This window comes from Mobula hypostoma, chromosome 19, assembly GCF_963921235.1.
Source record: "Mobula hypostoma chromosome 19, sMobHyp1.1, whole genome shotgun sequence".
Taxonomy (NCBI): domain Eukaryota; kingdom Metazoa; phylum Chordata; class Chondrichthyes; order Myliobatiformes; family Myliobatidae; genus Mobula; species Mobula hypostoma.
Window position 1 is genome coordinate 60,787,149 of NC_086115.1, and position 22,854 is coordinate 60,810,002.

The 22,854-nt window shown below is 38.4% G+C and overlaps 1 protein-coding gene across 9 annotated transcripts in view; it reads left to right on the forward strand.

Moving 5' to 3' along the window:
* The window catches only part of atrnl1b (attractin-like 1b), a 1,086,143-nt gene that overhangs the window by 237,952 nt on the left and 825,337 nt on the right, over positions 1–22,854 (forward strand). For 8 of the 9 annotated variants that reach the window (XM_063072023.1, XM_063072026.1, XM_063072024.1 and 5 more), the window contains 3 exons: positions 7,503–7,621; positions 14,488–14,620; positions 15,423–15,604. In XM_063072023.1, the coding sequence (XP_062928093.1) occupies positions 7,503–7,621; positions 14,488–14,620; positions 15,423–15,604 (434 nt within the window). Of the gene's footprint in view, positions 1–7,502; positions 7,622–14,487; positions 14,621–15,422; positions 15,605–22,854 lie in introns of those variants that run through there. The other variant, XR_010021036.1, reaches the window with a different exon arrangement.

The window sequence follows — 22,854 nt, forward strand, 5'->3', positions numbered from 1 at the left end:
CAATACTCCAGGTGTGGTCTCACCAAGGTCTTGTACAACTGCAGTAGTACGTCCCTGCTCCTGTACTCGAATCCTCTCGCTATAAATGCCAGCATACCATTCGCCTTTTTCACCACCTGCTGTACCTGCATGCCCACTTTCAATGACTGGTGTATAATGACACCCAGGTCTCGTTGCACCTCCCCTTTTCCTATTCGGCCACCATTCAGATAATAATCTGTTTTCCTATTTTTGCCACCAAAGTGGATAACTTCACATTTATCCACATTAAATTGCATCTGCCATGAGTTTGCCCACTCACCCAACCTATCCAAGTCACCCTGCATCCTCTTAGCATCCTCCTCACTGCTAACACTGCCACCCAGCTTTGTGTCATCCGCAAACTTGGAGATGCTGCATTTAATTCCCTCATCCAAGTCATTAATATATATTGTAAACAACTGGGGTCCCAGCACTGAGCCTTGCGGTACCCCACTAGTCACCGCCTGCCATTCTGAAAAGGTCCCGTTTATTCCCACTCTTTGCTTCCTGTCTGCTAACCAATTCTCCACCCACACCAATACCTTACCCCCAGTACCGTGTGCTTTAAGTTTGCACAGTAATCTCCTGTGTGGGACCTTGTCAAAAGCCTTTTGAAAATCCAAATATACCACATCCACTGGTTCTCCCCTATCCACTCTACTAGTTACATCCTCAAAAAATTCTATGAGATTCGTCAGACATGATTTTCCTTTCACAAATCCATGCTGACTTTGTCCGATCATTTCACCGCTTTCCAAATGTGCTGTTATCACATCCTTGATAACTGACTCCAGCAGTTTCCCCACCACCGACGTTAGGCTAACCGGTCTATAATTCCCCGGTTCTCTCTCCCTCCTTTTTTAAAAAGTGGGGTTACATTAGCCACCCTCCAATCCTCAGGAACTAGTCCAGAATCTAACGAGTTTTGAAAAATTATCACTAATGCATCCACTATTTCTTGGGCTACTTCCTTAAGCACTCTAGGATGCAGACCATCTGGCCCTGGGGATTTATCTGCCTTCAATCCCTTCAATTTACCTAACACCACATCCCTACTAACATGTATTTCACTCAGTTCCTCCATCTCACTGGACCCTCTGTCCCTTACTATTTGTGGAAGATTATTTATGTCCTCCTTAGTGAAGACAGAACCAAAGTAATTATTCAATTGGTCTGGCATGTCCTTGCTCCCCATAATCAATTCACCTGTTTCTGTCTGCAGGGGACCTACATTTGTCTTTACCAGTCTTTTCCTTTTTACATATCTATAAAAGCTTTTACAGTCTGTTTTTATGTTCCCTGCCAGTTTTCTCTCATAATCTTTTTTCCCCTTCCTAATTAAGCCCTTTGTCCTCCTCTGCTGAACTCTGAATTTCTCCCAGTCCTCAGGTGAGCCACTTTCTCTGGCTAATTTGTATGCTACTTCTTTGGAATTGATACTATCCCTAATTTCTCTTGTCAGCCACGGGTGCACTACCTTCCTTGATTTATTCTTTTGCCAAACTGGGATGAACAATTGTTGTAGTTCATCCATGCAACCTTTAAATGCTTGCCATTGCATATCCACCGTCAATCCTTTAAGTGTTTCTAAATGTTAATTCATTTGCTCATTAATTAATGCTTAAAATATTTTATTTAAATTTCTAGAAAGTTTGCTGCTGAATTTTTTGTTCTTTTCAGAATTTGGTAATGGATTAATCAAAAGGAAAGCAAAATCAGCTGCCAAGGGTGGGAATTTGTGGAAAAGAAAGACTTCACAGTATTATCAACTCTGAAAGCTTTTAAAATTCTGAAACTGTTTTGAATTGAATGTCTACTTCTTTGTATTGAAGTGAAATCTATACCAATGCAGTTTTAGTTTGTAGGTTAAGTGGTGTTGAAACACTCTTAAATAATTTTGGAAGCCTAGATATCTTAATAGGTTTTTATATAACTAATTTGGGAAGATTTTATGCTTTTTTTTGACTTTTGCTCTTTTGAATGTCCTTTTCTCATCCTGTCTTAATACTCCAGAGGATTAATGTGGTATCAATTTATGCTGGTAAATGCTGAGCCAGTCTCTTGGATACATCCAATCACAAACTTGTATCTTTCTAACTGTAAGAATGTTTTACATAAAATTGAATATTGTGCACTTACTAAAGCAAGGAATCAGGATGTTTTATTGTCACTGATGTACATTGTGGAATTTGTTCTGTAGCAGCAGTATAGTGCAAATCATAAAACATAACTATTAAGTTACAATAAGTAATGAGTTAAGTTGTGCAAAAGAGGAATAGTGAAGTAGTGTCCATGGTTCCAGGGACTGTTCAGAAATGTGATGGCTGAGGGGAACATGCAGTTCCTAAAACATTGAATGAGTGTTTTCAGGCTTCTGTACCTTCACCTTGATCATAATAGTGAGAAGAAGGTATGTCCTAGATGGTGAGGTTCATTAATGACGGAGCAATGGAAGTATCCCAAAGGGAATTCATCAGGATAATTCCTGGAGTGAGAAGGTTGTCCTATCAAGAGAGACTAGGGAGCTTGTGTATGTTTTCTTTGGAGTTCAGATGAATGAGGGGTGATCTTACTCAAATGTAGGGGACTTGGGCCCAAGAAAACATCAACTGATATAATTCACTAAAAGTATTAAAATCATAGCAAAATAGCCTCTTCCAGGTAGTTATTATATATAAAGGCATCCATTAGCCTTGCGAGATCATGGATTTGCGCCTGGAAAGTCTTCACTCTCCAGGGCGCAGGCCTGGGCAAAGTTGTATGGAAGACCAGCAGTTGCCCAATCTGCAAGTCTCTCCTCTCCATGACACTGATGTTATCCAAGAAAAGGGCAGTAGGACCCATATAGCTTGGCACCAGTGTCATTGTAGAGCACTGTGTGATTAAGTGCCTTGCTCAAAGACACAACATGCTGCCTCGGCTGGGGCTCGAACTCACAACCTTCAGATCGCTAGTCGAATATCTTATCCACTTGTCCACATGCCCACACCAGGTAGTTATTAAGATGAGTCTTACCAATGTTTTCTGTTGCCTATAAAAGGTCCCATGCCATCAACTTGGCAAAGAATATGGGAGTTCACTTTGTGTTCTAGCCAACATTCATCGCTGTCTGGGCAGGGCGAAAAGCATTATCAAGGATGCATCTCACCCTAACCATAGACTTTTTACTCTCCTCCCATCCGGTAGGCGCTACAGGAACCTCTGCTCCTGCAGCAGCAGATTGAGGAAGAGCTTCTTCCCTGAGGGTGTCACCCTGCTGAACCTCACATCACAGCGCTAAGCAGTATTGCATTCATATTGAACTGTCTCAGTAGTTTTATATTTGTATGCTGTAGCACTTTTTATATGCAGTTATTTTGTAAATAATACTATTCTTTTGCACTTCTGGTCAGGTGCTAATTGCATTTCATTGACTTTGTATCTGTATTCAGCACAATGACAATAATGTTTAATCTAATCTAATATCATTATAATGCTCAAACTCACAGAAACATAGAAAACCTGCAGCACAATACAGGCCCTTCAGCCCACAATGTTGTGCTGAACCTGCACTTACTTTAGAAATTACCTAGGGTTACCCATTGCCCACTATTTTTCTAAACTCATGGGATGTTAAGGTTTGGAATTTGATTGCTCTGTTTTATATGTTACAACAATAGCCACAATAAAAAAAAAACATTCCAAGTATTTTATTTTCTTTTTGGTGATGGGGAAGCTTATTTCTGAACTTGACATTCAGCTTCTTCGGAAGAAGTTCTAGGACTGTTATGTACCTTTTGCCCTGGTTTGAGAGCAGAAAAAGCACAAGGGAAGGAACAGTTTCATTTCCATTGCCATTTGAGCACTGTAAGAGAAGGGATAAGTGTGAGTAGAGAGAAATGATTCATTCGTTAAAATTGTAGATACAGTAATAAAGAATGGATTGGGATCGTTCAGAGACCTGCTTACTACTTAATCTACAGTTAACATTAACAGAACACTGTATTTTCCAGTACATAGAAACAATATGCAGATCTTTAAATAATTGTCATTTAGCAATATTAGAATAAGTGTGCACGTTGCAAATATATAAGACCATAAGACATAGGAGCAGAATAATGCAATTCAGCCCATTGAGTCTGCTCCACCATTCCATCAAGGCTGCTTTATTATCCCTCTTAACGCCACCCTCCTGCCTTCTCCCAGTAATCTTTGATGCCTTGACTGATCAAGAACCTGTCAACCTCCATTTTAAATGTACATAATGAATTTCACAGATTCACCATCCTCTGGCAAAAGACATTTCTTCTCATCTGTTCTAAAGGCTTGACCCCCTATTATGAGCCTGTACCCTTTGGTTCTAGGTTCACCCACTGTAGGAAACATCCTCTCCACATCCACTCTACTTAGGCCTTTCAATATTGTTAGGTTTCAGTGAGATCCCCCTACTAAACTCCAGCAAGTACAGGGGCAGAGCTATCAAAGGCTCCTCATACATTAAACATTTCATTCTCAGAATCATTCTTGTGAACCTCCTCTGGACCCTCTCCAATGCCAGAGCATGTATATTAACTTGTTTTCTATGTTGGTGCTTTGTTTAACGTTACGTCATGGAGTGCCAATTCATAGCAGCAATCTTGTCTGAAAGTCTAAACGTTCTAATAGATCCATAGTTGCCCTCCCCGCCCCCCATTCACCTGTACATTACAACACAAAGGCGCTGACTTGGGCTGCCTGCTGCTCTATTGGAACCTGGTGCAAGTCCTGCTGTCTGCTGGTCTTGTCTAAGTAATGAAATGGCCCATAGCTCGGTGCGGAGAAGCCGTACATGAGCATTGATGGTAAACAGGGCGAGCAGTACCAGCTCCACATGATGATGAAATACTTGAATCAATCGTCAAAGTGCAGTTACGGAGGGTGTTAACAGCAACTTCTATCATGTCCAAATTTGTGGATCTGGGAAGTCTGTCAACATATGGAGGAGATGCCAATAACCTGAGGCCAGGGTGTAGCTCTGAGCTCCACATCTGAGCAACTCACCCCTGCCCACCCCACATCAGTGTCAACAGGAATCTTCCCCACACCTTACCAACGGGAAGTTGTTGCAACTTTCCCCTTCATCTGCCCATCATAGCCTCCTCATCTGATTTGACCTATCACTTACCAGCCCCTATGTCGTCCCTCATTCTGATAATCTGCCCCCTTCAGTACTGATGCAAAGTCTCAATCTGAAACATGGCCACCCCTTCACCTCCATAGATGATGCTTGACCTGCTTAGTTTTCTCAATAGATTTTTTTTGCTCATGGGACAATTCATCACAGGATTTTTGCCAGGTTGCCGATAATCAGCTTCCTGACATAGCAGTACTGTCAGTGACTGATCTCAAAATTTAATGCAATAGTAGCCCATTTTAGCAGTGATCATATTAGTGATCTCATCGTTGGGAGTGCATTCTGAGCACTAAGTGAGGTGCTAGTCTTTTATTTTCTATTCTAATTTCCTTCACATGAAAACTGCTGGAAATACTAATGACTCCTCTTTACAGGGATCAGGATCTCAAATACTGAGGCATAGGGTCATAGAGAAGTACAGCACAGAAACAGGCCCTTCAGCCTATCCAGTCTGTACGGAAACCATTTAAATTGCCTACTCCCTTCAACTCGCACCGGGACCATAGCACTCCATACCTCTACTATCCATGTACCTGTCCAACTTCTCTTAAACATTGAAATCGAGCTGGCATGCACCACTTGTGCTAGCAGCTCATTCCACACTCTCATGGCCCTCTGAGTGAAGAAGTTTTCCCTCATGTTCCCCTTAAGGTTCTCAACTTTCATCCTTAACCCATGACCTTTGGTTATAGTCCCACCCATTCTCAGCGGAAAAAGCCTACTTGCATTTACTGTCTCTGAACCCCTCATAATTTTGTATACCGCTATCAATTCTCCTATCAATCTGAAGAATATAGTGGTAACTTATTCAATCTTTCCTTATAACTCTGGCCCTCCAGACCTGGCAACATCCTTGTAAATTTTCTTTGTACTCTTTCAACCTTGTTTACATCTTCCCTTTAGGTTGCTGACCAAAACATCACACAATACTCCAAATTACACCTCACCAACATCTTATACAACTTCATATTAACATCCTTTCTCCTGTACTCAGTGCATTGATTTATGAAGGCCAATTTGCCAAAAGCTTTCTTCATGGCCCTATCTGCCTGTGATGGCACTTTCAACAAATTATGGATCTGTATTCCAAGATCCCTTTGTTTTACCACATCCTCAATGCCATACCGTTCACTGTGTACCCTGGTTGGTTCTACTGAAGTGCAACACCCTGTACATATCTGCATTAAATTCCAACTGCCAATTTCCAGTACCTTTTTTCAGCTGATCCAGCCCCATCTGCAAGCCATGATTACCTTCCTAGCTGTCCACTACACCTCCAATTTTGGTGTCACCCACAAATTTGCTGATCCAGTTAACCATGTTATCATCCAGATCATTGATATAGATGACAAAAAACAATACTTTGTACTTTATTGTTGCCGAACAATTGATACTAGAACATACAATCATCACAGTGATATTTGATTCTGCGCTTCCAGCTCCCTGGATTACAGATTACAAATATTAAATATTAAAAATAGTAAAAATTAGTAAATATTAAAAATTTAAATTATAAATCATAAATAGAAAATAGAAAAATGGAAAGTAAGGTAGTGCAAAAAAACCGAGAGGCAGGTCTGGATATTTGGAGGGTACGACTCGGATCCGGGTCAGGATCCATTCAGCAGTCTTATCACTGCTGGAAAGGAGCTGTTCCCAATGGACCCAACATTGATTCCTGCGGCACACCATTAGTTACAAGCCTCTACTCAGAGTGGCACCCCTCTACTACCAGTCTCTGGCTTCTCCCACAAAGCCAATGTGTAATCTAACTTACTACCCGAGTGACTGCACCTTCTTGACCAGCCTCCCATGCAGGACTTTGTAAAATGCCTTACCAAAGTTCGTGTAGACAATATCCATTGCCTTGCCTTCATCAATTTTCCTGGTAACTTCCTCAAAAAATCTCTATAAGATTGGTTAGGCATGACCAACCACGCACAAAGCCATGCTAACTATCCTTGATCAGTCCATGTCTATCCTAATACTTATATGTCCGGTCCCTTAGAATACCTTCTAATAACTTTCCCACAACTGATGTCAGATTCACAGGTCTATAATTTCCTGGTTTACAGTTGGTGCCTTTTTAAAACAGGAATTTCATTAAAAAGTAGAAATGATACTTGATCAAGTTATTGAAAATATTGTTATGATCATTGTGATGATATTTGTGACTCCAAATGTCTACTGTATGTTAATGATCTGTACTTTGTCTAAAATTGCCATACAGCCTTGAGTATTCAATTTCCATAGTAACTTGGATATCTGGATAAATGTCTTTTTGTATGGTAACCCTTTAACGTTGTTAATTTTTCAATTTTTATTGCAGTGGCTTCAGATGAAGGATGTTTCAAATATACAGATTGTGCCAGCTGCACGGCAAATACAAATGGGTGTCAGTGGTGTGAGGACAAGAAGTGCATTTCTGCTGGCAGCAATTGCACTATGGTGGGTTAAAGTATAAGCTGTATCACCTATCTGTAAATATTGTCTGCATGATGAATTTTCAACTGGCGCTATTGATTTTTTAAAATAACTTCTAAGGATTGCTTAGCATGTTAACTAATTTACACGTATTCGAGTGAATACAAAGTATTGATAACCTTACAAGCTTACAAATTCTCTTGTACAGCTTGGGTATTCTTGAGTAAAATGTGTGACATGACCTTTGACAGGTAGTGTAAACTTGCTAGAATGTTATCAGGTCTTTGTCCTACAGCACAGTGTGTGTTAGGAGTGCTGCTTAAAATCCAATTGAATTCTCGGTTGAATACTGTATATGATTCAGAATCTTTGTTTCTTGTGAATTTTAAACAATCTTAAGATTTATTTGTGATTGTTTCTTGGAACTTTGACCTAATATGCTTGAGTTTCTTCCACGCTGATGAACGAGTCAAGTCTATTTTTGAAACAATTTCAACTTTATGTGCGTTAACAGTATAATATTCTATAGTCAGCGGATATTTACAGGTTAATTTTTTTAATCAACAGAGCTTGTCGAAGTTTATAGTACTTTATTTCAAAATGTAGTTATTTTCCCATTGCTTGAATGGAGAATACTGGGAACACAGCAGTTGGGAAGAATGGTAATCAGTGTTTTCATTCTGATGCTTCGCTTTTTAATTTATCGTTACAATAAAAAGTTCCCCTACATCCATGTTATTAGTTTAAAAGAGGAAGTTTCTTAAAACTTACAATGTGTCACCTTATTGATATGTTTAGCATGCATGAAAGTTATGGGAAGTAGCAGTGTTGCTTTGTTAATAACAATCAGTATACCAGTGAAGGTTGAGGTTTCTTTTTTCTTTTTTGTGAGTGTATGTTTTTTTCTGAAATTGTAGCTTATATGCTGTTTGTGCTAGGTGTAGTGTGTTGTGTGCTGTTGGTAATGTATTTTGTACCTTGGCCCCAGAAGAATGCCTTTTTTATTTGGCTATATTCATGTGTGGGTGAGTGATAATTGAACTTGAATTTGAGTCGGGAGAGAGGTGAATAAAACCAGTCTGGGACAGTGAGGGCTCTTGTATTCCTGCTGCTTCCCCTTCCTGAAATCCACAATCAATTCCTTGGTCTTAGTGACATTGCGTACAAGATTGTTGTTGCAAGACCGCTCAACCAGCTGACCTATCTCACCACCTGTATGCTTTCTCATCATCATCTGAAATTCTGCCAACAATAGTTGTGTCATTGATAAATTATAGATGGCATTTGAACTGCGCTTAGCCACATGGTTATGGGTGTAGAGAGAGAAGAGCAGTGGGCTAAGCACACATCTGTGAGGAGTGCAAGTGTTGAGATTGTCAGTGAGGAGGAGGTGTTATTTCTGATCCGCAGTGACTGTGCTCTCCTGATGAGGAAGTTGAGGCTCCATTTGCAGAGGGAGGCCCAGGTTTTGGAGCTTGTCGATTAGAACTGAGGCTATAATTGTGTTGAATGCTGAGCTGTAATCAATAAACAGCAGCCTGACATAGCTATTACAATTGTCCAGGTGATCGAAGGATGAATGGTGAGCTAGTGAGATTGCATCCGCTGTAGACCTGTAGGCAAATACAATGGGTAGAGGTCCTTCCTTAGGCAGGAATTGCAGTTTTCAAAGATGAATTAAATAAATATTCAATTATATTCAAAAGTAAATATAAATTGATGTGGAAGTTGGTATTAGTTTGTTGTTAATTTAACAAAGTAATGGATCATGTCAGATGCTTTGAAGAGTGGCTTCCTGTGCTGTACACTTCTAAGATAATCGTATTTTATTAAATACATTAAGAATCAATATTTATTTGAAATTAATGATTGTTAATTGGATAGTTTGTATCCCAGTTAAATATTCCCAAATTGGTGCTGTTAAAAATTGCACAAGATTTATCACAGCTTTCTCATGTTCAACGTTCAATTTAGGTAGGATCTGCCATCCATGCCATCACTAAGTCTTGAATATTTCCACTGCCAGAATGTTGCCCGCCTCTGACTCTCGCTGAGATCATCTCCTTGCAAAACCCATAAATCATGGCTTTGTAGCTACCAGGCTTCATTATTATCAAAGTATGTAAACCATGTACAACCTTGAGATTCATCTCCGTACAGTACAGGCAGCCTCCAAACAAAGAAACCCAATAGCACCCAAAGAAGAAGACTGTCAAACCACCAGACATCTTATGGAAATATTTGTTTGATGATGAACTTCAATAAAAAATAAGTTACAAAAAAAACTGAAGTTAATGAAAGTGAGTCAACAGCCGCAAAGCCAGACTTCACTGCAGCCAACCTAGGAGCCCATTAGTTGCAGACCACAAACTCAGGTCAACACAGAGTTGAGTAGCGACCTGAACACCAGCCTGTCCCTTGCCTCTGGTCCCGACACTAACCTGGTCCCAACATATCGATGCAGTTATAAAGTAGGCAAGACAGCGGTTATACTTTATTAGGAGTTGGAAGAGGTTTGGTATGTCAACAAATACACTCAAAAACTTCTATAGATGTGCCATGGAGAGCATTCTGACAGGCTGCATCACTGTCTGGTATGGGGGAGGCTACTTCATAGGACTGAAAGAAGCTGCAGAGAGTTGTAAATTTAGTCTGCTCCATCTTGGGTACTTAGCCTACAAAGTACCCAGCTCATCTCAGAAAGGCAGCGTCCATTATAAAGGATATGCAGCACCCAGGGCATGCCCTTTGCTCACTGTTCCCATCAGGTAGGAGGTACAGAAGCCTGAAGGCATGCATTCAGTGATTCAGGAACAGCTTCTTCCCCTCTGCCATCCAATTCCTAAATGGACAATGAACCCTTGGACGCTACCTTACTTTTTTGAAATATACAGTATTTCTGTTTTTTTCATGTTTTAATCTATTCAATATACATATACTGTATAAAGTACACTGAATAAGATTTACTTATTTATTATTATTATTTTATTTTTTCTATATTATGCATTGCATTGAACTGCTGCTGTTAAGTTAACAAATTTCACATCACAGGCCGGTGATCATAAACCTGTTTCTGATTCTGATCTGACTCTGACCTTTTCAATCTGGCCCAGTGCTGAAATCGGCCAAACAGTGAGTCGTTCCTCACCCCCTGAGCTAGGTCCTGCTGCTTTGGTATGCCCTCGCGCCTGGGTCTCACCACCTCAATTCAGGACATATCCGATTTTCCAATCTAGCATGGCGCTTAATCGGTCAAATATTGGCTTGTCCTCTCTCTCAGGCTCAGGCCCAGGCCCAGCCACCTCGATTTGGTCAGCACTCATCTTGCTGCAACTGTTCTGCACCTACATCAGTGACTTTCATCACCCACCTGCTTGCTGATTCAGATTTAAGCACCTCGAGTTTGAAATTCTCATCCTTGTTTTCAGATTCCTCCTTGGTGTTGCCTTCACTATCCCTGTAATCTCCTTAAATTTATCAATTTCTATAATCTCTGACATAATTGCACTCTAAATGCATATTCCTTAATTTTATCAGTCCATCATTGTGGCAATTCCTTCAGATGGCAAGGTAATAAGTTCTGAAATTCTCCTAAAGAGTCTTTGCCTCCAGGTATCTGGTTTCTTCCCACAACTCAAAGATTGTGTTAGTAGGTTAATCAGGCACTGTAAATTATCCCCTTTGTGTATGTGAGTGCAAGAATTGGGGAGTAGTTGATGAGAATGTGTGGAGAAAGGAATTACTGTAGGATTATTGTGAATGGTATTGTTATTGGTAGCTGGCATAGACTTAGTGGGCCAAAGGGCCTCTATCTGTGCTCTGATTTTGCTGCCTGGTAAACTGCTTGGTAGTATCAAACTGTTACATGAAAAGATGAGTACAATGGTGAACCACCCAAAAGCTGCTGGCATGCAGTATTAGAGAACATCAGTTTCATTCTCAGTTGTTTACTCATATTGATCAGCATTTGGAAATCGTGAATCAGGCAAGGATGGTGAAAAAGGACTTCAGTAGCCATTACAAAGCAGTTCAGAGTTGCACTTGGTAGCACACTGAGTTGCACACTTGCACTCATCTGTCCAAGTGTAGAGGAGTAAAGCTATGAGACCAGGTCCAGAATCAGAATCATGTTTAGTATTAGTGGCATATGTCAAGGAATTTTTTTTTTGCGGCTGCAATACAATGCAGGTTATAATAACAAAAACAAGCTATAAGGGCTCCATCAACCAGGACATGCCCTCTTCTCATTGCTACCATCAAGGAGGTGGTACAGGAGCCTGAAAACACGCACTCAACATTTCAGAAACAGCTTCCTACCCTCTACCATCAGATTTCTGAATGGACAATGAATCTATGACACTTCCTGACTATTTTTCCCTCTCTTTTTGCACTACTTAATTTTTTAGTATATACTTATTGTTATTTATAGTTACCGTAATTTATAGCTTTTTAAAAATTATGTCTTGCAATGTTCTGCTGACATCAAACAAGTTTCGTGACATATGTCAGTACAGGTGTCCCCTGCTTTTCGAACGTTCGCTTTACGAAACCTCACTGTTATGAAAGACCTACATTAGTTCCCTGTTTTCGCTTTCAAAAGGTGTTTTCACTGTTACGAAGAAAGGCAGCGCGCGATGAAAGGCAGCGCGCACCCCAAGCAGCCCCTCTCCCCCGTATTCGGAACGGCAATCTCACCAGCGTTGCTTTAACACATGCCTGTGAGCAGCCGTTTGCAAGATGAATTCTAAGGTATCGGAAGAGCCTGAAAGAGCTCGTAAGGGTGTTACACTTAGCATAAAACTAGACATAATTAAGTGTTTCAATCGTGGTGAACGAAGTAAGGACAAAGTGAGTTTGGTTTGTGGAAGCTGACGAAGATGATGTTGAAGAGGTTTTGGCATCCCATGACCAAGAACTGATAGATTAAGAGCTGATGAAATTGGAAGAAGAAAGGATAACAACCGAAACCGAATGCAGTAGCGAACTGAACATGAAGCCACTGCATGAGATTTTCGCTGCAATGATAAAGTACGACTTTAATTTTGCAAGGATACGTAGGTTTAGGGGATATTTGCAAGATGGTTTGAGTCCTTACAAGGAACTGTATGTTAGAAAAATGCGCGAGGCTCAGCAGTCAAGCAAGCCTTCCACATCAGCCACAGCAGACGACGAACCTCGACCTTCGACATCGAGGCAGGCAGTCATAGGAGAAGATGAGCTGCCTGCTCTAATGGAAACAGAAGACGAGATGACACCCCAGTGTCCCACCACCCCAATACCCAGGCCGCGGACAGATACTGTACCGATTCGCGGAGAATGCAGCAGTAGCCGGGAGGCACACAGCACATCTTTAAGAAAAAAGCCGAAATAAACATGCTAATTAATTAGGTGCCGCCCGACACGTAATTGTCGGCCCAGATCAGAGACGTCGCAATCAGAAATCGGCACTGATCTGGGCCGATATTTACGTGCCGGGTGGCACCTAATTAACTAGCATGTTTATTTCGGCTTTTTTCTTAAAGATGTGCTGCGTGCATTCCGGCTACCGCTGCACCACTGCATGCTTCGCGGTTCAGTATTGGTCGGCAGCCTGAAGGGTGGGGGCTACTGCACCATCCAACCTGTGACAACTCAGTCTAACACACCATCATCAGTGTGCTCGGCGCTGAACTAATTCCGGTAAGTGATACTACACTGTACATACATTATTTTTACTTTATATAGGCTGTGTATTTTTACGTGTTATTTGGTATGATTTGGCAGCTTCGTAGCTTAAAAATTGCTGGAGAGCGCTTGCACCGTGTTTTTGCCAACAGCACTTGTGTGAGATTTTCTCTACGGAGAACAGTGATTGTGGAAAAGTATTTCTACTTTATATAGGCTGTGTATTTATCATATCATTCCTGCTTTTGCTATATGTTACTGTTATTTTAGGTTTTATGTGTTATTTGACATGATTTGGTAGGTTATTTTTGGGTCTGCGAACGCTCACAAAATTTTCCCATATAAATAAATAGTAATTGCTTGTTCGCTTTACGACATTTTGGCTTACGAACCGTTTTATTGGAATGCTCTACTTTCGGATGGCGGGGGAAACCTGTAATATTAAACCTGATTCTGGTTCATACCTTTACTGGAACAATTTCTGCGATTTGAAAGGAAGATCACTATCACTCGAGGGTAATAGTGATGGTCAATAAATTTTGGTCTTGATAGTGCCCAGCAAATGAACTCAAAAAAATCTTTTAGCAATTTCATTGCAGTTATGTACTAACAATGCTAGCTGAGATTAATTGGATCCAGGTTAAATTATACTGAAAATATGTTTACTGATCTTTTTTGCTCTTATAATGGAATTGCTTCATTTCTCTTTTGTGCTGCATACAGCCACTTCCCCAGTTTGCCATCAGGTATTAGTCTCTAACAGGGAAAGCTTATTGAAAAATAACAAGTGATTTGAAAATTGTGAGTTTATGCCAGTGTTATATCACTTTGTCATGGCAGATTCAAACACTTACTCAGCATTCTTTTCCTTCTGCCTTCATCAATTGAGTCTTTCTCTTACATCTATTAAACTTGAAATCAACATGTGTTTGTATTGCAATGCTTGCATCTTTTCATCAATAATTTTTGATGTTTTTTTGTTGCACTCTAATTATCGTACAAACTAAGCACATTCCTAATGATTTTTTTCTTTACCCTTTGATGTTTGGAACTGCTGAACACAACTGCTGAACACAAGCTATACAATATAATGAATATATATTAGTAAGCTGTGATTTCGGTTATTAAGTTATTGATATTATATGTATTGTATTTAGGATTTCATGTGGATATTTTTAAAAAGTATAAAGGTTTCCAATGATTACACTAAATATTTCTTCCCTTAGTCTGTGACAAGCTATACCAAATGTCGCGTACGAACTGAACATGTTTGTAGCAAATTCACCAACTGCAAGACCTGCTCGTCAAAGCTGAATTGTCAGTGGGATCAGCAGAACCATGAATGTCGAGCTTTGCCAGGTAATAATTAAACAAACCGTCACATGTATGTGAAAATTGCTGTATTTCATGGGTCTATTTTATGTTTAAGAAATTATAATGTATAATGGTTATGTTACATCTGGCTTGATTGGTTCTGATAATTCTTTTGGCATATGGTTAATATGGTCATTACAATTCCATAAATAAATAATCATTTTGTTGTTGTTAACCGCTGATTTACAAAAAAAAGTCACCAAGGCAGAGATAGAGAAGGAGAAGGAGTTCATATTATTTGTGTCTAATTGGGGATCTTATTGACAATCGTAATTTTATTTCCTACTTCTTCTATTTCGTTCCTGATTTCCCCTATACCTTTTTCTCTGGTGCTGTTTGTTCCTAGTTGTTCTCCCACTTCCCTTTATTACGCTGATCCTCCTATTTATTTGGTATGGCCTCAAATCTTGGTGCTCTTTGCAGGTCATATATGGATGTTATTGAATCCTGTTCTTCCTCAATCCATGTTTCTTAATTACGTTAATGATTTCCAACTCTTTACCCTTCCCCTAATCTTTTCATGTTGCGCTCCCAGTGCCTCCATCAATACTTTCAGTGAGCATTTGACTTGGCAGAACCTATTCCTCAATGTACTTGGTTAACACCACGTTACACTGTGTAAGTAATGTTAGTCTGCAATTTGCAGTTGGCATATTGTCATCTGATTTTGGATAATTGGTGGTCTGTATAGGATATTGTTTTGCAATGCTAGTGACTTGGAAGTGATCTTGTCATTTCAGAGTGTATTACAGCCTTGAAATATGAATTTTTGTTTCCAACTTTCCAGCTCATCTTTGTGGAGAAGGTTGGAGCCATGTTGGTGATGTCTGTCTCCGGATTAATGCAAGCAGAGAAAACTATGATAATGCCAAACTTTATTGTTACAATCTTAATGGGAATCTTGCATCTCTTACCACTTCAAAGGAAGTTGAATTTGTCTTGGATGAGTTGCACAAATATACAGTTCAGGTAATTAAAGTTGAGTATGTATTTTCCTATATATCTGATTTTTTTTCACATTCAAAAAAAAACTACAATACATTCAGAAGTTGTGATATTGAATTGTATGGCTCTCTAATAACTAAGATAACTAAAATATAGTCCTATCTTTGATGCTACTTTGTATCATAGGATCCAACTTGGTCAGAACAATGTAGTCATGACATATATGAATCATCATCATCATTAATTAATTAATTAATTAATTAATTCATTATGTATGAATTTATAGCTTGATCCATGTTCATACAGGAAATGGAGTTGTGAAGAATGCATAATTTAACATATGAAAAAGAAGCATTATATTTATTACAGAATTGATAGTTTTTAAATTTATGATTAGAAAAAATGTTCAGTAATATTATATTAATAACCCATAATCATAATGAGAACCAATTCTCACTCTTCCTGCATCTGCAAATCTTACGTGTTTTAAAATGCTTTTGTGGTATTGCTGTTTATGTGAAATCAAAGCCATAAGTGTTAGAGAGTAAACTTGGACAATCTTTGATTTGAACATGTGAAGATAAATTTTCATTAGCTGTAAGGTATATGCTAGAAGCAAAAGTTGGACCTGAAACAGTCCAGTGGGCATAATATCTCAATGTTTCAAGGGTAATTGACATAATGACAACTCATCACTCTTGGTGTGAAATCAAGGTAGGTTGCATGAAATATCTGAGTATTTATCCACTTTGAAATAATAACTTAGAGCTTAATATGTGAATGGAATTTGCTCTGTACAGAAATTGATATACATTTGATTGATAGAAAGTGTTGCTTTTGTTCAATACATCTTTGTTTTCAATCCAGTGATCAATACAAATTTAAGTTCAAGTTCAATTATCATACAACCATACATGACTACCTATGAATACAGCCAAATGAAACAGTGTAAAGGGGCCAAAGTGTAAAACACAGCACAAGGCACATATGGCATATATGAGATAAGCAGTAAACATCCAATCACACAAAACCCATCCCTGAGTGACATGTACTGCAGATTAATGATGCATGGATGACTGGCAAGAGCACACCTTTAACAGTCGGCAGATGAATGTACGCATTCACACACATAATCCACCTTGTTCTTCACCGAGCGAGCACTGGAGAGCAGTACCGACAGAAGCGGCCTACTGCCAATCCAGTATGGATGCCGCCCACAGCTCCTCACCTGGGCGGTTGCAAATTGTGGCTTGAGGCCTAGTCTGCACTACAGCCGAGGCCATGCAGCTTCCCCATGGTCCAATAAACCAGTGAACTGGTCTACATTACCAACGTCCAATAGCGTCTTGCGATCACAAAGAAAAATGTCCTAGACAATCACTCACTGTTGTCAAAGAACTTAAACTGGGTCACCAGTGTTGTATCTCAGTATGAAGGGCAGGATCCTAGCAGAATTTTATTTACTGCTTTCTTTTTTTTTTGTAATTTATTTTTTATTTAATTTCATCATCAAACAAACATTTCCATAAGATGTATTTCAGATATTGTACATATATATCATATAATCAACCCAGATCAACTATAGCCCACCAAGAGAAATTGAAAGTAGATATCCTTGGGCATGGCAAACAGTCCGTCAAATATTTGGGCATCATTATGCCAAAAGATTTGGCAAAATTATCAGAATGCAATTATCAGTCTATATATAAAAATTATTTACTGCTTTCATTGTCAGGTATCTGTTTAGCTGCCTTGTTCTTTGAAGTCTGTTCAAGTACATGGTTATTATGAATTTGTCTGTACGGTTGCTTGATAAATAGTGTTTCTGAATCTCATTGTGTATGATAACTACATTCACAATGAATAAAAGCCAAAGAATAAAGTTTATTTTTTGTTTTCTTATTTGTTGTCTTCAAATGTCTGTTAAATGAAACACTCTCTTGCATGTTGTTCCTTAAGGTTTTGGTAAGTAAGCAGAAGGTGGTAAATCTCTGTAGGAAACAAATGGTAGAAATTTTAGTCTTGCCTGACTGAAGGAATAGCAACTTCTTTTTTAATAAAATTTATGACACAAGAGAGAGAAGGGATTCATTAAAATTAAATTCTTAGACATTCTTTTCATTTCAGCCCTTAGGTTTGAAGCTGAGTTATCATGTTTTTTTTAAAATCAAAACACCGCAAATTTTTTTTTGGTGCGAAGCATGGGTTTGTTCTTTGGAGAGTTCCCCTATTGCATTTGGAATTTCAGCATGCACTATAATGTCTGACATTTATGAAACTTGATGGCAACATTCGGCAAGTATTTATCCCTACTTTCTTCATATCTTTGCAAACAATTGTAACCAAAACTGTGAGGGATGATAATGACATTGTCCAGGATAGACTTGTTGGTCAATTGTGCCTGTGTTGCCTCCTGGAATAGACAATAGACAATAGGTGCAGGAGTAGGCCATTCGGCCCTTCGAGCCAGCACCGCCAGTCACTGTGATCATGGCTGATCATCCACAGTCAGTACCCTGTTCCTGCCTTCTTCCCATATCCCTTGACTTCGCTATCTTTAAGAGCTCGATCTAACTCTTTCTTGAAAGAATCCAGGCAGACTTCCGGTAGCGCTCATGGAGTGAAGTCGCGTTCTTGACTCGCTCCATTACCTCTGAGTTTTTTTTTCTCTATGGTCAGCTATACTTTAATTAACCATTAAGGCATCAATTTTTACAATACTTTGAATTAAACTGAATTCTCTGACAATTGGATGATACTTAGATCTGCTATGTCTAAGAACGGGAAAAACGGCAAGGATGGTAAACCTCCGGCTAAACCGAAAGCTACGGATCTCCCTCCGACTGAATCACCGGTGACTTTGAAAGCGATATCGGAGTTAATTCAGAGGGAAATTTCAACCTCTGTTAGGGAGATGATTCGTACGGAAATTGCAGGCTTTGTTGAAGACCTGATTCATGCGGAAATCTCAACTAATTTCCAGAAAATTGCCGATTTAATTGATAAGATGCAAACATGTATTGCGGAACATCAGTCGGCTATATCTGATCTTCAAAAATTCGCGCAACAAAGTGAGCTTAAGATGGGGAAAATCGAAGAAACAATTAATGTAATGAAGAAGAAACTTGACTTTTTGACTTTTAAAAACTCTGACTTGGAATCTAGAATGCGACGGCAGAATTTACGAATGATCGGCGTGAGAGAAGCCGTTGAAGCTAACAACCCCATGAAATATTTCTCTCAACTTTTAAAAGATGCATTCCCTACTGTATTTCCTGACCAACCACCGCTACTGGATCGTGTTCACAGAATCCCATCATACTCGTCTAGGTCAGATAGACCTAGGCATGTTATTTTACGTTTTCATTACTTTCAAGACAAGGAGAGACTGTTTCGATTCGCTCGATCTAAAGGTTTCATTGATTTTTCGGATCTTAAGTTCCGATTCGTGGAAGATTTCAGTAAACCAATCTGGGACCAACGGGTCCGTTACAGATCCGTGATGTCGGAATTCTATAAGATGGATTTAAGACCAGCGCTGCTGTACCCTGCACGTCTAAGGATTCGCATGTTAGATGGAGCCCTTCGTTTTTTTGATTCTCCATCGGATGCCCAGAGTTATCTGGATCAACTTTCATCTTCAACATCTTAATTGCCTTTTTTTTAAATTTTCTCCGTTGATCGGAGGCTGTGAATTGGTTGGTTTTAACTTTTCTGTGCCCTATTTGGGCAGAAAAGTTTACTTTTGATTTCTTAATATGGCTGCTAAACTTTCTTTTTAACTGCGTCATTTCTTTCTTTTCCCAGGGGATTCTGGGTGGTTACTTCCCTTTTGTCATCTTACGTATTTCCTGTGCGGCCTTAAATTTTGTAGTTTTTTTTAAAATTTTATTCTGTTTTGCTTTTTATAATCACTTTATGTTAATAATCCTATTTTTTTTTGTTGCTGTGTCTATTCATGAGTTTGAGGTTTATTGTGGTTTTTTTTAATATATATTTTCCGGCTTTTGTTCTGTTCTGTGTGTATTCTAATTGAGCTAACTTTTTTTTACTTATTTTTTTTACTGTTTTACAATTAGCTGATCCTTTTCATATTTATACCTTTTTTTTAGGGAGCGTATACCGGAAGTCATGGGGGTAGTTTTAGCGCTTGCTTCTTTCTGGCGGGTCTGCTTTAGATTTTGCCTTGGGGTCTTGGGGTGGGGGGTGGGGGGAGGGGCTTCACGTTTTAGTTTGTTTTTCTTTGGGCTATATACATTATTGAAGTACTGGTTGCGTCCTTTTCCCCGGTATCTTTTGTATGTTCTGTTTCCTCTCCGGGTTTGTGGGTCGCGCCTATTGTCAATCCTCCTTGTTGTGGGTTGACTTTAGGATTTATGGAGTCTATTATTAATTTTGTCTCCTGGAATACTAATGGTCTTAATCATCCTATTAAAAGAAAAAAAGTTTTTAAAGTGTTCCGGAGACTTAAAGCACAAATTTTATTTTTACAAGAGACCCATGTACGGAGGGGGGACAGACTACGTTTTTTCAAATTCTGGAAGGGTCAACAATTTCATTCGAACTCCAATGCTAAGATTCGAGGCGTCTCTATTTTTATAGATTCCTCAGTTACTTTTATACAACAGGATATTATCTCTGATCCGAATGGTAGATTTTTATTGGTTAGTGGTTTACTATTTAATAAAAAAGTAGTTTTGGTTAATGTTTATGCTCCTAATATGGATTGTCCGGAATTTTATAAATCATTGTTTGATCAGTTTCCGAATTTGAACGAGTTTTCATTGATTTGGGGCGGAGATCTTAATACCTGTTTATCTCCAGCTTTGGACCGTTCGGCTCCTTTACGGACTTTACCTAATAAATCTGCAAATTTGATTAATTTTTTTCTTTCTGATTCTGGGTCGACGGACATTTGGCGTTTTCTGCATCCTCAGGAAAAAGATTTTTCCTTTTTTTCACATGTTCATCATTCCTATTCAAGAATTGATTATTTTTTTATTGATTCTCGTCTCATTCCTTCAGTGATTAAATGTGATTATGATTCTATAACCATTTCGGATCATGCTCCACTTAAGCTTTCTATTAAAATTATGGCCAATATACCAAACAATAGACAATGGCGTTTTAATTCGCTGTTGCTTCAGGACTCGGACTTTGTTAATTTTATGAATGAACAGATTGAGCTTTTTTTTACAATTAACCATACAGAAGATATTTCGGTTAACACTCTTTGGGACACTTTTAAAGCCTATATTCGGGGTCAGATTATTTCGTATTCCGTTGCTTTGAGGAAGAAACAGAAGCAGGAGGAGATGGCAATTGTGGACAAGATTAAAGAAATTGATAAGAAATATGTTATGGCTCCTTCTGAGGAGCTATACAAACAAAGAACTGAACTTCAAATGGAACACAGTTTACTACTCTCGTCCTCGATTGTAAACCAATTAAAGAAAACAAGAAGTGATTTTTATGTTCATAGTGATAAAATTGGCAAGCTGCTGGCTAATCAATTGAAATCTAATTATGTTAAATCTCAAATCAATCAGATTTATAACCAAAATGATCGATTGATATTGGATCATGTGGGGATTAATCAAACCTTTTGTGATTTTTATTCTTCTTTATATCAATCAGAGTCTCCTCGAGATTCTAAATATATGAATGATTTTTTAGATAAGTTAGACTTCCCTCAGATTTCACAGGATATGTCTTCTTTATTAGATACTTCCATTACAATGGATGAGATTAAGAATGTTATTTTTTCTATGAATCTGGGGAAAGCTCCTGGCCCTGATGGGTTTACCGTTGAATTTTATAAATGTTTTGCTTCTTTATTGATTCCTTGGCTCTATAAGGTTTTTGAGGCTTCTTTGAAACTTGGTAAACTTCCGGAATCTTTTAATAGAGCATCAATTTCTTTAATACTAAAGAAGGATAAAGACCCTGCTCAATGTGCATCTTATAGACCAATATCTTTATTAAATGTTGATTCTAAAGTTTTTTCTAAGTTATTAGCAAATAGACTAGAAAAGTACTTCCTTCTATTATTTCGGAAGACCAAACGGGTTTTATTAAAGGTCGTTACTCTTTTTATAATATTCGTACATTGTTAAATATCGTTTATACTCCCTCACAAAATGTTCCTGAGTGTGTTATTTCTTTAGATGCCGAGAAAGCTTTTGATAGAGTAGAATGGCCTTATTTATTTAAGGTGCTTGAAATGTTTAATTTTAGCTTGAAATTTATATCCTGGATTAAACTGTTATATCACTCCCCTGTAGCCTCGGTTCGTACTAACTCTTTAAACTCACCTTTTTTTCCTCTCTTTCGTGGTACTCGACAAGGCTGTCCTCTTAGTCCCCTATTATTTGATATTGCATTAGAACCTCTTGCAATTGCTATTCGAGAATCTTCAAATATTACTGGGATAACTCGGGGATTAAAGTCCCATAAATTATCACTCTATGCTGATGATTTACTTTTATATATTTCTAATCCTGAGAGATCTATTCCTGCTGTTTTAGAGTTATTAGCACAATTTGGTCTTTTCTCAGGTTATAAATTAAATCTTAGTAAGAGTGAACTTTTTCCGATTAATAAACATCTTCCCTTATATTATAAATTTCCATTTAAATTGATTAATAATTACCTTTCATATCTTGGGATTAAAATTACTTGTAAACATAAAGATTTATTTAAGACTAACTTTTTACCATTAATAGACCATATTACTCAACTTTCATCTAAATGGTTTCCCTTATATTTAACTTTGATTGGTCGTATTAATGCAGTTAAGATGTTTTTTTTGCCAAAATTTTTATATATGTTTCAGGCATTACCAATTTTCGTTCCTAAATCTTTTTTTGATAAAGTCGACTCTAAAATTTCTTCATTTATTTGGCAGAATAAGAATCCGAGACTGGGTAAAATACATTTACAGAAAGCTAAGAGAGATGGAGGTTTAGCATTACCTAACTTTAGATTTTATTATTGGGCTATTAATATTCGACATATGAAATTTTGGTTACTTGACCAGGACATACTATCTATTCCTAAATGGGTAGCATTGGAATTACAATCTGTTCAGGGTTATACACTTGGTTCTATTTTAGGTTCATCTCTTCCTTTTGATTCGAAACGCCTTAAGCAGGTCTCTAACCCGATCGTTAAATATGCTTTGCGTATTTGGTTTCAATTCAGAAAATTTTTTGATCTTAATCAATTCGGGTTAGCGATTCCTATTTTAGGTAACATATTTTTTCCTCCCTCTT